General features: G+C 39.2%; 1 protein-coding gene across 2 annotated transcripts in view; it reads right to left on the reverse strand.

Moving 5' to 3' along the window:
* Positions 1-17,272, reverse strand: part of LOC149278439 (ras GTPase-activating-like protein IQGAP1) — a 57,802-nt gene that overhangs the window by 35,202 nt on the left and 5,328 nt on the right. For both annotated transcript variants that reach the window (XM_089501952.1, XM_089501953.1), the window contains exons 2-9: positions 8,195-8,351; positions 7,567-7,644; positions 7,404-7,480; positions 5,638-5,705; positions 4,625-4,738; positions 1,894-2,072; positions 1,703-1,793; positions 965-1,128 (exon numbers count right to left, since the gene is read on the reverse strand). In XM_089501952.1, the coding sequence (XP_089358078.1) occupies positions 965-1,128; positions 1,703-1,793; positions 1,894-2,072; positions 4,625-4,738; positions 5,638-5,705; positions 7,404-7,480; positions 7,567-7,644; positions 8,195-8,351 (928 nt within the window). The remainder of the gene's footprint in view (positions 1-964; positions 1,129-1,702; positions 1,794-1,893; positions 2,073-4,624; positions 4,739-5,637; positions 5,706-7,403; positions 7,481-7,566; positions 7,645-8,194; positions 8,352-17,272) is intronic.

Raw genomic sequence — 17,272 nt, forward strand, 5'->3', positions numbered from 1 at the left:
AATCACTTTTTACTTTTGTTTTATTTAAAAATGAAAGGCCACTTAAGAGGAAGGAAGGAATTTCAAGTAGCTCATTTATTCTTCAGAATTATCAGATTATAAAAGATACCCTACGTCCGGGAATGCTTTGGAGCTCTGTGTGAAACAAACAACTTCACCCCCAAATCTCCAGTATAACCTCTGACAACTCTTCTGATTGTTTGAAAACGTGTTTAAGAAAATCAGAGAGCAGGGAAACACCGAGTTACTAAACTTAGCACATAACCTATGCATCAATACAAACTTTTTCAAGACCTCAGAGGTGTTAATTGCTTTCTTACAGTTTCCCTATAAAAGTGCTTTTGGGACTAGGCAGATCACTAAAACAGAGCATTTCGGTGAAAAGGACAGGGCTGGCATATTGTAATTAAAAAAAGTTCCAAACATAGTATTGTTTTTCTGTGGTGTGGCTTTTTCTGCAACCTCTACCGAGAGGGTGGCAGACACATGGAACAGCCTCCCAGCAGAAGTGGTGGAGGAGGCTAATACAGTGAGGGCATTTAAACATGAACCAGATAGATTCAGGATAGCCATATGCCTAAGCGCAAACCAATTGCTGATTAAGGATTGAGTCTTTACATTAGGAAAAACAGGCAGACTAGAAGTTTCTAGTACCCCTTCCCCCACAGTATTAACCAGAAGAGTAAATCTCTGAAAGGGTTAAACATGCATATCTTGCTATTTTTTTATTTTTGTGGGGTTTTTTTAATAGGAAAAACATCAAATAATTTTTTCCCCCAAATCTACATCCGCAGCCTCCTTGCTCTGCACTCCATGCGCACACACGCGCTCACACACACACACTGAGTATGTGTGTGTGCATGGCTTCAGCATCTGACACATTGCTGTATAGACCATGTAGTTCACAGCCTATCATTATTTTGTCGTACAAACATAGAGGCAGCTTTGTGTAGAAGCAGCTTACCTCCTGTTTCTGCAGCTTCTCACTTTGAAGGTGCTTCAGATACCAGTCCGAGTTGTCCCTCTGTAATGCCCGAAGTGAAAGTGCAGGCAAACTCAGAGCCTCAAACAGCAGTTGTGGGTTCTCCTTCTCCAAAGCCTGGTCAACCCTTTCTAGAGCTGCTTTTACTAGGAGATAAAGAAAATATGCTCCAGATGCACCAAGCAATTCAACAAGTATTTATACAAGTCAATGGTGCAAAATATGTATAAAAGCTGATGAAACCTTTACATGTCCCACACTACAGACAGTTTTTTTTGGTACCATTCCATCCTTAGGCATGGGATGGGAAAAGGATGAACATTCTGCACATCCCTTTGGCACATACCAAATTAGCATCACACAAGAGAATAATTAGGCTACAGGGTAAATATAAGATTTGTGTAAGTGATGACACATGAAACACATTACACGGTTCTAATGTGCAATCCAGCACTCCAGTTTTATTTTGAGGATTTTTGTGCATTTTATTCTAAATTGAGTGGGCATGGTAAATTGTATACCTTTAAGGATGTGTGTGATGTTAGCTAATGTCCTGTGTCTCGTCTCACAAAATTAAACAGAAGGTTCCAAGAAAAATTAGGTGTATAATACTGGCACAGTGTATTGACAGCTATCTGGAGTAAACAACTCCTAGATATGTTAAGTACTCTAGCCAACATAAGGGTGAATGTCTCTGTTATTCAATCCCCAAGCACTTACAATTCACTTTGTTAATGTTGCCTTGGATCTCTGCCTGGGTAAGAAGTTCCTCATAAACATCCCGTTCAGCTCCTGCATTGTCTGCTGTCATCTAAAAAAAAAATAACAGAAAAATTGCCATCAGATAATGCAAATGGAGAATACAACACTGAAAGACACCCATGGCGGCCCTTTGGTGTTTAATCTCTTACCCTTTTTCTTGCATTTTCCATTTTATGCTGCTTTGCTTGGTAAAGTGTATCCTGATAAGTAGTGGCCGAGGACTCGTTAAGGTTTACAAGCATGGCATTGGGATTCTTAAGTGCGGTGAAGGTATCGGCAGCAACTCTTCTGTCAATTGCTTCATTAATGACAATCACTGCTGCGTGCACTAAAAACAAACACAGCATGGGGTAAACAAACAAATCATTTAATTAGAGATAAATACTTCTGATGAGATGGGGGCTTCTGATGAGATGAAGACTCATATAAACGTGGATTAAGCACCTCCATTGGTCTGAGGGGTCTCATCCGTGCACAGTGTTACACTGTGTGTTATAATTATTCTTCCCATTACTTGTTTTAGAGACGGGGACTGTGACATCCCACATGTAATGCCCGGTTGGCCGGTTTCCCCCTGCTCTGCGTTGTCCTGGACGATAAGGGAAAGTCTTCTGGCCCTGTTCCTGCTTATGTGTATTGTACCCCGAAATAGTGACAACCGGGTGGGAATTGTTGACCATAGAACTGTGTGTAGGCGCCGGGCTGTCTGGTAGCTGATGGGATTATACTCGTTATATGATTATGTTTGTGTATAAATATCTGTGTTATTTTCAATAAACCTTCTTCTGTTTGCACCCTACACTAAGTCTCGACTAGTCCTTAATCCTTTGAGCAATTGAGCTTTCAGCAGCAAGGAATATCTCTACGAAGGAGCTACTTGGTTGGGTACAGGTCTCCGTCACATTTGGTGATAGAGGTGGGATCCCGGTGGTGGTTTGAATGTCCTCTAGGCAAGGAAGGACATCCCATCGCTGCCGCCAAATTGACAGGGACCTGTACTCCCACTGAGTAGCTGTAGAAGTTTTCACTTTTTTGTTTTTAGGGTACCTAAAACCCAAAACCCTATGGGGGGTGACTAGTCTTGCATCGTTTTTTTTTCCCTGTAAGTATCATGGACAATGGCCTGGACTGTTACACAGTTGACTACCGACATCATCATCATGCAATGATCAATTAGTATGGAAGAGACTGAGGCCCCCCACTGCCATACCACATGATCAGAATTACAGCCACATCAAACAAAATTATTGTAATGGTCTGTAACAGCCACCTTAGTATTTTTGATCTTACGAGTGTTTCAGAAGTTAGATTTCTGGAACATTTTAACATGTCCCGAAAAGCTTTTATCTGGGCATTTGGCAACTTTCTAATGCAATCAAAGAGTCATTTGCATCTAATGATGCCGATTACTTCCAGGAAACTGGTACCTACCCATATGAAACCAAGCTTGAAGCACCTTCAAGAAAATCCATTGCTAACGAGCACATAACACCATTACTTCTCAGTGTCCAAATACCATCATACCAATACAGTTACCACATCATCTATATCATTTACATATTTTCCTTCCACTACTGCCTAAATAAAAAGATAGTTTATAAGAAAATTACCGTATCTGCTCGATTATAAGACGACCCTGATTATAAGACGACCCCCCAAATCTGAATATTAATTTAGGAAAAAAAGAAAAAGCCTGAATATAAGACGACCCTATAGGAAAAAAGTTTTACCAGTAAATGTTAATTCATGTAACCTATTTTTTTAATAAAAGCTATGATTGAGAAAAATATTTTGGTTTTATTTCCTTCTATTTTCCAACCTGCCCCCCCAGTTATGCACATCTGCCCCAGAAATGCCTTATACCCCCTATATGCAACTGTGCCCCATGATATGCCTTATACCCCTATATGCCACTCTGGCATATTATGGGGCAGAGTGGCATATAGGGAGGTTTAAGGCATTTCAGGAGGCAGAGTGGCGTATAGAGCGTTAAAAAGGCATTTCTGGAGGCAAAGTGACATTAAGGGGGTTAAAAGGCATTTCACAGAGCACTCTGCCTCCAGAATTGCCTTATGCCCCCCATTTAACACTCCCCCCCCAAACTTACCGGTGCTTCTGAGTCCCCTGTCATGTATTCCCCGCACCGGGGAATTCTCTCTGACAATCGGGGAAGGTCTGCGCAATGGACGCAGACAACCCCCGCTGCTAACCACACCTCCTTCCGGCTGCAGTGTAAGTTGTCTACGCGAATCGCGTAGACATCTACACACTGCACCGGCTGCACACCGGGGACTCAGAAGTACCAGTAAGTGGGGCGGGGGGGATGAGACAGGAGGATCCAGGTCCCCTGCAGCTGCGGGGGATCTGGATCTTAGTCGTCTCATAGTCAGACCTATTTGAGGTCTGATTATAAGACGACCCCGATTATAAGACTCTCGTCTTATAATCGAGCAAATATGGTATATAGTTTTCATAATGTTCGGAAACAATTGTTTCATCCAGTCTACTGAATAAATTTAAATACTATTTTAAATACTTGTGTTAGCCATATCTTCAAGTGATAAGCCCCGATAAGTGTCAGCTCAACGCATGGCTCTATATTATATAGGATATATTGTATACGTCAATGGAGATTCAGTTTCTGGTTAATAGGGGGAAAAAAAGTTAAATCCTGAAATGTCAGATATACTGTAGTTAACAACCGATTGCACCATAATGTCAAGCAATATTTTCATCACAGCTGCCCCACATAGAGGAGAACAAAATTCACCATATGCTGAATCCTACATTGTGATATTATGAAGCTCTGTGCCTTATCTTTAGAAGACTCAGGATGCCCTATCCCCATAATTAGAGCAGGATCTCACAATCTGTACTCACATGCGGCTTCATCCACAGACAGCTCACTGGCCAAAATTCCTCCAATTTTACCGAAGGCCGGCATCTGAATGCCATATTTCTCCAGCTCGCTCTTCATTAGGTTAATCTCTTCAGCTGTGAGGAAGACAAATATTACATTACTGAAAAGCCCTTGGAATCCTTGGTGGTACATCCAGCATTTAGTCTAACTGTAGGGAATGTTGGCTACTATTTAAAGATTTTTCACTTTCTCTCCATTGTTTCACAAAAGGTCAGAGAAGGGATTAGCCGCATAAGACATTTTTGCTTGCATTCCCTATTAAAGCTGTGATACAATAAATATATGCACCTATACTAGAATTGTTATGAAGCCTCACTATCCCCGTCTGTCTTTCCATTTTTTTTCCTTTTACCGAAGTCCTTTGGTCCACCTGCCCCTCTCTGCAGAGAATCTTGACCTTTTCCCTTTATGAGATGCCTGCCTCCTTAGCAGGCACAGGTGAGAGACAGAGGTTTATGCTCTAACGCATTAACTTGCAAGTGAGTTCTGCAGGAGAGTTGCAGTTTCAACTACCTGGCTTAATTACATTAAGGGTCAGTTCCCATGAACTTTGGTCCCTGCATATTGCATAGATCAATCTGTGAAATACGAAAGGAAATCTCACCACATTAAGTATGCACTATTCAGGGCCATCATGGCGCATCTTGGGCCAGACGTTTGCTGGACCTGGCATATTGTAATCAGAAACTTGAAGCTGCAACTACCCTGCAAACCCTTTAGTGAAAAACCATCAAATAGCCAGTGATTGGCATTTCTATGTAGCACATGGCTTAATTAACCAGAAAAAAAATAATAAAACTGGAAGTCTACATACAATTAGGGAAAAATAAGGAATCATTTTTAGTTCGGCTATTAACAAAAACCAAACATATGCTCTTTATCTCTTCATACTATAAAACCAGAAATGAAGAGAAATTTAATAAAAATAAACATAAAAAACATGACCAAACAGAAATGAAGAATAACTTCTTACCTGTAAATTCTACCTTCCCGTAAAGGTCTTGAATTTGTGGAGCAAGGCCCAATTTAAACAAGTACAAGCTAGAATACAGAAGGAGCATAAAAATTGGCTTATTTTCTAAAAGAAGAAAAGCAATATGCCAGTTAAGCATTTTGTTGTTTTTGTTCATTTATTGCTCCTTGGTTCTTTAGACCTTCAAATACCAGCATATAAATAAGTATTAAAGCACTTGCATTAAAAAATCAGTGTAATATGACATTCATTTTCCAGTGGTTGAGCTTTATTTCTTTATGAGATGAGCATTATGAGAGTTGGAGCTGAGCAACTACTGGATAATCAGTGCTGCCCAGCTCTGCCTATTAACACGCATCTAATATTTTTGCCTATGTGTGCTTGTTGGGGTTTGGAACCACATGAGACGACAATGAAGACGAAGAAATGTTGATTTGATAATAAATAGAATACTGCATGTGACATACTCCAAAATGTCAAATTGACAAAAGGATATGGTTTTTTTAGCCTGGAGGACTACAGATATATATATAGTTATTACATGTACAGTTAGTTGACTGGTCTGAAAGTCATCATTAGCATTTCTTCTCAATGTAGAAGAGTTTGTGTAATGTGTTTTTTTTTTTCTTCACTGCCATCATCTTCCTCATCAGAGAATTAATCAAAATGAGTATTTCACTGGGTTCCCTCATTCATGTTGCATGTGATTTATTAAATCTCAGTATAAAAAAAAAACATGAAAACAGTATAACTGAATTGCGGGGTTGAAGTGGATACCTTTTATTGAGCCAACATAACAAAACATTTACATATGTTTTTGGGAAATCAGAGGTCTCTTCTTTAGATGGAATAAACTAAGGAGAGGCGAGTATTAAATACACAACACAAACAAAAGCATGCATTGGTTAAAGTTGCCCGACCTGCAGATGCATATACCTCAACGTCGACCAATTTAATTAAAAAGCATCAAGTTATCTCTGGAGTGATAGAACATTCCATCAAAATCTAGAAAGCCAAAGGGCACCGTGCTATAATCTGGGGTAATATCCTATCAGGCTGCCGCTCCCTCTGAGCGCCTTGTAAAGTCTAACAAGTTCCAACAGGATACGCAGGAGACACAGAGATATTTTGCTAACAGCAGAGACTCGCTTCTTTGCAGCAACCTGCTTAATGTCTCACAATCACATTGGAAAGGCAATAAATGAAATGCTATATTGCATTTAATGGGAAAATCTAGCTCCTGTGATTTCAGCAGAGAACATGTTTGTACATAGCGAGATGTATTAGGTGTGGACAAGACAAATATCCAGCTACAGCATATAGAACATAGGAACATCCGAGCAGTAAGTGAAACACCGGATCTACAAACTCAGTCTTTAGAAGCATTTCCCAGTTATAAAAATATGCTTGATGAATAATGTAAGTATTTAAAATACATCTATAAGCACATGTTCCTTTAATCCTATCAGTACTCAATGCTCCTACAGAACACCAAAAAGAGCAATAAATACAGCTTCTTGCAATCTGTATATTTCGGTATAAAACATATGTTATAGCGACGTAATAGCATGCGCTCCATAACTTAAGGGACATATGGAACACAGAAGGCTATACGTAAACGCGTGTTGGAGAACTGATAAGCTACATTGCAGAATTCCAGTCAGGCTTCCAGTCCAGCTTTATAACAAGGCTTAGTTGCTTTGACAGAACATGGCTGAAACGTATTCCAGACGGTTTCACAGACCAAGTTTATTGAAAATATTTACCTTAAAGCATGGATGCAGTATATACAGCGAGGCATGTTCTTCCTGTCATAGATATCTGTCGTCTCTGGGTAAAAGATCTGTAAAGGATGGAAGCATCAATATATGCTCAGTTCACTTCCAAGCAAGTCATTCAAATATCTTATAATGTATTATGTTATTGTACCTTTGGAAGACCTATTTCGGACATCGCATTGAGCCACTGAATCACATTGTCTGTGTGTCTGAAGTGGAGACCAGTTGCCTGAAATATGGAAAGGGACAGGAAGACCAGTATTAAGTGTAACATAGTTGTCCAGAGGCCACTAAATGTAGACATCAACTGAACAAACGCGTCAGCATACCACACTCTTAAACTCTTGCAGCAACTTGGCAAGTGTATCTGGTCGGTGACCACACACTGAAGGACTAGATCTTCTGCTCAAGCAAAAGGTCAGTATGTGTCACCATAAGCCAACATCCCAAAAATGCATTTGACCTGTTAGTCAGTGATTACTTACACAGCTGGACCCATTTGAGCTAGTCCCACTTGAGCTAGCCTTTTCCCCCAACTGAAGTTATTCTCCAAACCCATTATAGTCTTAATCATTTATTCTCAAGAAATAAACAATGGACCCCATTATAACTTTATATTTTATCCATTCAGCCTCTTGGACCTTACAAATAGGCTTAAGAAACATTTTCCTTCTGCCAGTCAGACAGCCCAGAGTATCTAGTGCCATGCCAACTGAAGAGACAAAGTGATTCTATTCCATTACTTTCACTCAAATAACCTCTATAAATAAAATAATTACATTGTATCTGGTTTGTTCCCGGTCATAAATCTTCTTCAGGGACACCACTTTAGGGCTGAAAAAGTTCCCCAGCTTGGCAAGGTAGACTCCATTCCTCAGACCTTCCTCTAGCTCAGTGGTTGGTGGCAGTTCCTCACCCAGACAGGCCTCCATCCACCTGAAAGGAAGACACGGTAAATGAATTCTAGTTCTGTTCTAATTTTAAAAGATAATTCTAAACCCTTCTAACAAAATATTGTTCTAAACAAAAGGCCAACACTCATTTCATTCTTCATCATGCAGGATTTAAACAATATCTTATTGACATACATTTGCAGGTGGTATGGCCGATGTGCCAGCCAACAAATGCTAGACAGATACATTTTAGGCAATATTTGAATACAGTAACATGGATTTGTGGGGGGTATACCTCGTGCATTAAGGATTCAGAAATGATTATGAATTATCACTTTCAATGGACAGGCCAGGAAGGCGGTAGCATTGTTTCTATTAAATATTTTAATTGTGTGCTCCCTGGCATTTGAAGTAGGGGCCGACTTGACTATTGGAAGGGGGATTACAATTATATATGTATGCTTTATTAAAATGAAACTGTCATTGGTGCAAATAAGGTAAAAGGGTCCTCAGAAATACAGATTTATTCTTTTTGTATTTGGTTTCCTTTCTCAAAATCTAATTAATCATCAATATGAATTTTCCAGATTGGAGCACAATTCATTCCAGACCAGTGAAGTGAATAATTTCCGATTTTCATTCAGAAAGGTTATTGAGATCATCTGAATAAAATGCTGGCTAATATGAATGCGTCCACTATTTGACCGAAATTGGAAAGTTCCTGCCAGCATCAAGCTATGAGTCAAACAACAAAAGGAGGATTACATTGGATACAATGCCTAGATCTACACAATGCAGAATTAACCAAGTTTAAAATCCAAGAGAAAAGTCATACAAATGAAGTCATTACATGTAAAAATAATGTGGCAAACAACTATCTTTCCTCCTACGCAGATCACAAGTTAATGCAATTCCCCCACTGCTGCATCAATAGGGAGAACAGAAATATCTTTTGTTGCGCTATCAATATGGATTATAATACGATAATATTGATTTTTATAGTAAGTTTGTTTTACATAGACCCTATGGTTTTTACAGCTTTAGATCATTTTGGCCAAGCAGGGAGAATATAATCAAAACACACAGAACCAAATCATAATGAAAAAAAAGTGTGTATGTTAGGGCCAACTAAACCTAAATATTGAGCATAATATTACCTTCCAACTTTCTGTACAAGCAAGTTAGAAAGTAGTTATATGTTGATATAAAATCTGCCTAAATCTCAGTATTTTTATGTTCTGTGGTTTCACTATGAGGGTATTGCATAACAGCTCAACTAACCAAAAGCATCATTTATACGCAATGTATCTATAAAAGCACTGGGTAGCCGGGTTAAGACGGCAAATATATTGAATTTATGAAATTTAACATTTTCCATCCAAAGTCACGCATAATGGAAATGAGGACGTAATAAAATATCTGTAATAAAAACACATAAAATGTATGCTTAAACCGCTGATTCACACTCCAATAGGCGGCTGATAGCCTGGACCCATATTCACGGATGCCTGCGTGTCCCTGAGCAAGCTTGGTACGTAGCTTTTCTCAGTAGTGCATTACAGTATATTATGTAACATGTTTATTCGTTACTTAGTATCGTAAAAAGAAAAAAAGTGTGATTATTTAAATATTTTTTTTTTGTTTTTTTTTCTTAAACCAAAATTTCCGAAAGGGGACAGTAAGAGGGGGAGAAACACATTTTCTGCAGATGCTGCTGTGGAAACAAGGCCAGTTCTGTAGACTGGGACCCTGCCAACAGCAGATTCTTGGTCTAAAGGGGGCTGCGAGCACCGAGAAACCTCCCATCTCAGGAATGGTCGGCCGCCAAACCGTTCACATGGAAAACTTGTCTAATACTGCTGTGAGCTCCACAAGACTCAGCAGAAGGGATTGAAAACAGACGGTCTGAAAATACTGGTCAATTTGTAACTCTCACTTTGTCATACACGGTATATCTGCCAGTTTTGTTATTAAGATTTGGAAAAGCAGCTTTCACTGTGCTATTTACCTACAGAAAAGCATTCATTGCTCGTTAGCTGTAAAATCGGTGTGTCTGCCCAAGTATTAGGTCTGCAGATAAGTTTATTAGAGCAAAAGTTAGATAAAACCAGGTTTCATAACCTGCATTACTGTATTTTATATTCAAGGAGAAAAAGATTTTCCATGGGACTTCCTTTTTAAGTTAGTGATTTCCTTCATTGAATTTATATACCCCCACACATTACAGGGTAGCACTATAGGTGGTGGTCAGAAATATGTAACCATTCTGACTTGACAACCCTGAACAGTATGGAAAGACACTTCTGTTTTCATTCATGAAAGCGACGAGGCCTCTAACAAGTTGTCTAGCGGCATTTCTCACACTAATCAGCACTAAGCCAGCAAAGCATACATGACTGTCCCTCTAATTGGGGACAGCCCCGCATACCTTATCAGCAGTTAATAAATAAACCACAACTATCGTGTTTTGAAAAGCTTGAGTGAACCTGAACAGTTAAAACACATTTCAAATGATTATTTTACAGGCTCTATAGGGAGATCACAAAAGAACTATCTTGTGTTAAATCAAGGTACAGGCTCTCATTCCTACACTCTGGTATAAAAGAAATTCTTCATTCTTTGCAGGGATCTGGAACGTCACACTTCTAGACATTTGTAACCATGAACTTAGCTACTTTTTTCTGCTTTTGTCAAGCGTTTGTAAGACCAGATCCTCACTTAATTTCCTAACTGTAACGTCCTTGTTGAGATTTGGAATGAATGTAAATAAACCTTTTCAATGAGGCATTGGTATTTAGTTAACTACAAGAGCCAAGTATTCCAACGCTTGCCTCCACAGCCAAGAATTGGAATACGTGCATTATACCTTTGTACCAATCGGCATTTCCCCTTTAGTTAAAACGTTTCTTCTGTCTACCACCCAAACAAATATACACACACACACAACATGCCTAGTTTATGGATTTAATTAAATGCAATACTACTCTTAAGCATCCTTGTGTTTTATCCATTTGAGCCAAGCTAAAAATTCATTAGCCAGCCTTGCTGCTTTAAAAGAGCTTCAAACTGGAGTGATATGCCTCGTTTGTTTTACTCATGTGCTTCCCTGCTCTGCTGGAGATCAAAATTCTTTTCACATGAAAGCAGGGACAGAGAGATGTACTGCTGAACTTTGCTTAAATGAGGGGGGGGGGGGATGCAAAAGTTGGAGCTCTCACAGTACTTTCCATAAATCAGTCAGTGCATGTATTTATTGAGATAGAATATGGACATCCATACATAGACATACGCACAATACAACACGAAGGCCAATCTATCGGAATACATACCAACAACTTAGTTATTAATACTTTTAGGCACGGATGTGTAAATATAAATGTTAGAACAGCCAAACCCTGTCTCAATGTACATAATGTCCCCGTTGTCAGATTTTGTTACCTCATATAACTCAGCTCTAAAATTAGAGCCCTGGCATTTCTTTTTTTCAAAGAACTAAGTTTTTAACTATTAAAACATAACCTAGCAAGGTGGTCGGATGATAGTATATTTAATGTATAGTTGTAGGCGCTCATACCCCCCCCATATCCATTTGCCCCTTTCCCTGCCCACAGATAATTTACTTTCTACCATTCAGCTCCAGCATTGGCATGTGGGGTTCTATTTAGACCCTTGTACACATGCGTGGCAAGTGCCCCTAATAATTTTAATGGAAGCGCTTTCCTGCCACCGATTGGATCCTTCAAGCAGTCAATCAGCATACCACTGGGAACTCTCCAGGTTTGACCCGGAGATTGCCAGGTGAAGCACCGGGTCAAGACCCGAATCCTCCGGGTTGCGGGAGCAGGGTCTAGAAACACCTGCTCCCCGCCCATTTTTCATTTAAATAGGGATGTTTCCCGCTGCCGTCAGTCCTGGCCGCGTCCCGAAAGGGAAGGCTCCGGGTAGCCGGAGTCCAGAAGTTCCCAGGTATGTCAATCAGTGGCAACATATGTCAGACCATGGTTTTCTCTCTTTGCCTCACTTTGAAGAATGCGTATCAAAGTACTCAGATTACTCCTTTTATGTGGCTGTTCAGGACCGTAAACAGTCCCTTTAAAGTATTTTAATATGCATTCTTGATTTTAAAGCTGCAGCTCACCGGTTAGGATGAACAATGAAATAGCTTGGGGCTGTCAAAGGGGCTAATGCACACAGGGATATTCCATATAATCCCCTTGCATTTGCAAGAGGTACACCCAGAAAATGTAAAGGGACCTCTCAGATATCATATGCATAGGATGGTTGGAGCGTCCCATTAGATCACAACTTATAATGCATCACATCACAGAATACTACATTATCTTTGACTTCATAAACAAATCGACTGTTTCACAGCATGGGGTCTTCCTTTTCTAACGTCTTCGTAGCATTTTTGTAACTATGCATTGGGGGAGGAGGCAGCATCCCTTTAGTTTCCTCGCCCACACAGTCATGGTGCAATGCAGTGATTACTTCAAACAGGAAGCATTGTTGTCGCTGGAAAAATTGATGATAGATTTCATTGACATCACAGAATGTCTTGAATGCACCCAGTATTTTGATGTTTACAGTAATATCAGGTTGCAGTATACAATTAGGCTTTGTTTGGGGTTTCATCAGTATAGTGATGAAAAACTTTTTCATATGGAGAGAATGACACACACACACACACACACACACTTGTTTTATTTGCATTACTTTATGTAATGTGGGCACCTATGGCTGAGAGTTGTCCTATACTGGTAATTTAGCAAATATGGTAAAAAAAATTAAAAAAAATAAAAATAAAACACGGGGTCTGTTCAAAAGCCTTTGTAGAGATTCCCAGTGTTCTGTATTACCCCGTTGGCTTCCTATTGGCGAAGGGAAAACCTAAGCAGAAGGGACAGAACAAAACTTGCCATGAACTCAGATCCGCAGGCTTCTATCCCAATGTACGAATTCAGATCTTACAGCTCTGGTTCAAGGTCACTGAATAAACCAATATAGCATAACTCATTGACACACAGCTTTGAATCCCATTTGGTTTATGGTTACAAAAAAAAAAAAAAAAATCCGTTTAAATCTGAGGTATAGCATCTAGTTTACTAAAAATATTTTATGATCATTATTCTGGGACCATAAAAGCTTACCAGTAAAAAACCAGTCCTATGTTTGGATAACCATGAGCTACAAAATATAACACAAGTACACGTATTTAAGTGTGTATGCGTCCCTCTTTACAACTGGCCATGAACCTGCATTTTTTATGAATAATTAAAAAAAATAAAATAAAAAAAAAAAAGATTGTAGGCGAAGCATTTCAAGCAAATTCTTGCAAGGTGATTGTGACGGAAAAATAGGAAATTAAAAAAATATATATGTCCCACCGTTTCTCCCTAAAGCGGTACCCTCTGTAATATATGACATCAGTTTTTTTATATAGTGTGAAAGTTGGAGGTCGGCGAGTTTATCCAGCATGTTGGAATTGCAAGAACAAAAAGGACATAGAAACTGGCAGCAAGGAACAGCAGCCCAGGTTTTGTAACCGTAAGACGTAACAGGTTAAACCAGTTTTAAACAAAACATGTCAGTCACACAACCATTTTGAACATAAAAGCAACTGAATCAGGTACTGAATAAATATCCTGTAAATGCATAATCCCTACGCGTCACTGTTTTGGACTCAAATCCCCCCTTACCTCCCCTGATGTCCCTCTTTTCTAGGAGCTCAGAATGTTTGATGGGTATGAGTGTATCAGTGTTTTAAAGCCCTAAAGTCATCATACTGTGTTATAGAAAATATAAAATTGCATAAATAAAATTCAGAAGGCATAAAAAAAGTCTTGTATCCAAATATACTTCTACCCATTCCTCCAAAAACAAAATCCTTTCATACGTGAATGGATTTTAGATTGCAGAATTTGTAGAACGATTCATTGTCCGTAGGTGTTTAATGGACGGTAAAGTATCAAACCGACTCCAAGGAAGCAGAAGGTGTACGCATCTCCGGCAGGCCAAGGAGCTGAGGGCAAGGGTAAAAAAAGCAAATGCATCGGGTGGATAATGGATTTGATGGCCTTCCCAGGACAATAAACATATATATTGTGGATACATTTAAAATATACCAATTTCTCGCAAGGCTACAAAAAGAATAACTATGCTATGGTGCTTCTTTTCCATGTGGTGGTAATTTTTTTTAGAAACACAACGGATTCTATCACCACCACTCAACTCTGAGCAATGCATAGTATATTCCTTGGGCATATAACGGGTTAAATGAACAGCATCTGAACTATGCTCACCTTGGTTAGAGAGTTTGTCTATTTTAACAAAAAAAATTTAAATTTAAATGGCTTTTAAATTTTAAGAACAAAATTAGTTTTTTTGGTGCACTAGACTTCATCATTGACCACCTATTTAACCCAAATCTGTACACGCAAATAACACGGCATATGATCGCTCTTTAGACACATGATGGGAGGCTTATATTTCCTGAAGTACTTCCGAGACAGTGATTGTACACCACACAGGAAATAATTGGAATTGAGGAAAGGTCAGAAGGTGACCAAAAGGAAACAGGATCATGACTCCTACATCCTCATGGGAATGATACATGAAAAAAAAAAAAAAAGACATATACATAATGTACAACGCCAAAGTTATGGAGGCAGGAATGGCCACACAGAGAGGGTCTGGACCATCCACAATTAGACTTCAAAGGGTAAGTGGACAGAAAGTGAGTCCAAAACACCATTCAATCACCCAAAGATAATGCACTGACCATACAATGAAATCATTCTCAGTTAAGCAAGCTCTAATCTTTTTTCTCATACCGACTCAACCTCTTAATATATTGTTAGCAATAGCAGAACCCTATTCTCCTCCAGGTCAATTCGTCTTGTGAATTGTCAATTTCTTATGTTATCAGTAATTTTAACTCCCCTCTATTGTTATAGCGCTATGGAATTTGTTGGTGCTATATAAATAAGAAGGTAATGATCTGGAGGTCTAGTAGCCAGTTCTGTTTTCCAGAGCATTCCAAAGTATGGTTATCTTTCAATGAGCATCGGGCAACAGGTGACATAGACTAGCATACAAATAAAAATTTCAATGTTTCAGTCTCTTACTGGCAGATAAAGATTTTAATCAAAGTCTCCTGTGAGTCTGAACCGTGGATTTTTGTGAATAAACCACAATTAATATTTTCAGCAAACCCCAAGAGTGCTTACTATGTGGACTGTTTAAGTGAAGTAAACTAGGCTTACTTTGTCACCTTCCTTCTATCCATGCAATGTATCACTCATAAATGCTCTGTTACTAATCCAGGGCTTCCTCCTGACATTACAGCACAAAATAGCCAGCAGGGCACACAATGTTGGGTGGGCTTGTATACACCCTAAAAGTACACGTGAATGAAGTCTCCATACACTTCACCTTGTAGCTCATTCAGCAGCCTAGTGGTGCCCCATTTGTGTCATTGGCACAGAAGATTGTTACATGGGCTAGGGCAGACCTCTCAAGTGTCGCTTCAACAATGTACATTCTTTGGGACCAAAATTACTCTGTCCCTCTTTCCACCCGTAAGGGACGTCAACATTTCATTAAATATATTAAAAATACTGTCATGACAGTTAAATTAACATCGTACCCTTAGGCTTGTTGAATTATATTCCTAACAGTGAGAAGTTTAAATTAAGCCTAATTTCAACAACTTTCTAAATACGGTTAATGATGGCTTCAGCATTGTTCAATATGAAAATGAACTAAGGAAGATAAGTGGAGGTTGGCCCCAGTTCAACTGGGACATCCAAGCTTAATATATTTTATCACATTTTGATTTACCCTTTAGCAGCAAGTTACTTCCACATGAAAAGAGCTCTGGAGATGCCTAGATGGATAGGTGACCTTGCAGGATAACTTCTGCACATACTGGTATGGTCCCAGAGAGTGAGGCATGAGCACGGCATTTTTGCTGTAAGTGGGGCTTTTGAACAAAGAGTGGGCACTCACATGCCATAGTATTTTTGATTCTGCAAATTTCAATACAATTCCTGTCCTCACACAATTTCCTTCCTAAAACACTCCTACTTTAATTGAAACTAGGCTTTAGAACACAAATTAAGAGAGAAGCACACAAAGTCTGTGACACTGAGTTTAGTGTTCATGTGAACTAATAGGCAGAGGAACTGCTCAGGGAAAGAACTGGCTGCAAATCAAGGACCCAAGGGTAAGAAAAGATAGAGAGGAAAAAAATATATGATATATCCCAGAACTATACAGTAATGATGGTAGTTAAGAAAACGTAGGCTGTCCTGGGTCAGGCCTGAAGCTGCACCCAAGGTAAATACATTACTGGGCATATTGCATACTCTCCCTCAGGGTTTTGAAATTCTTAGAGGTAGAATTTATAGTCCCTGTGCTAGTTTTGCAACCTCCTACCCTTTCAGATTCATTCAATAAACATAGTCAGTAAGGAATGCTGGGTTTCAGCACATGCGGAAGCACCAGAAGCTCATGTACCCTCTCCAACTGGTAGTCAGAGTCCAGGACATCTGAAATGGTGCTGCCAGCGGCGAGAAGCTTGGACTCTCTACATAGGGTATATGAAAACTATGAAAGGTGAAGGACATCACCAATTATTGTATATGTAAATTATGTGAAACTGTTCCTTTAAATAGACAGTTATGGCAATTTTCTTTACGGGTCTCAAAGCAAACTGCATTCATCTGACCTATATGTCTTTCTATAGCTCCCTGGTGTTACTGGATCAGTTACTTACCCCAGTGAACAAAGTCTATTATGTCACACTAAATTAAATACGCATTTAAAACATCATTCTCACTATTGTTGAATACCCAAACACTCCCCAGAGCCAATGGTTATCATGTAAAAGTTTTCCTCATTCAGGTTTCTTTGTAATTTTCTAAATCTTCATTTGTCACGTACAGTTAAAAGGTGCAATTG

This window comes from Sceloporus occidentalis, unplaced genomic scaffold (assembly GCF_023333645.1).
Source record: "Sceloporus occidentalis isolate IW3139 unplaced genomic scaffold, rSceOcc1.0.p SCAF_189, whole genome shotgun sequence".
In the NCBI taxonomy this organism is placed as follows: domain Eukaryota; kingdom Metazoa; phylum Chordata; class Lepidosauria; order Squamata; family Phrynosomatidae; genus Sceloporus; species Sceloporus occidentalis.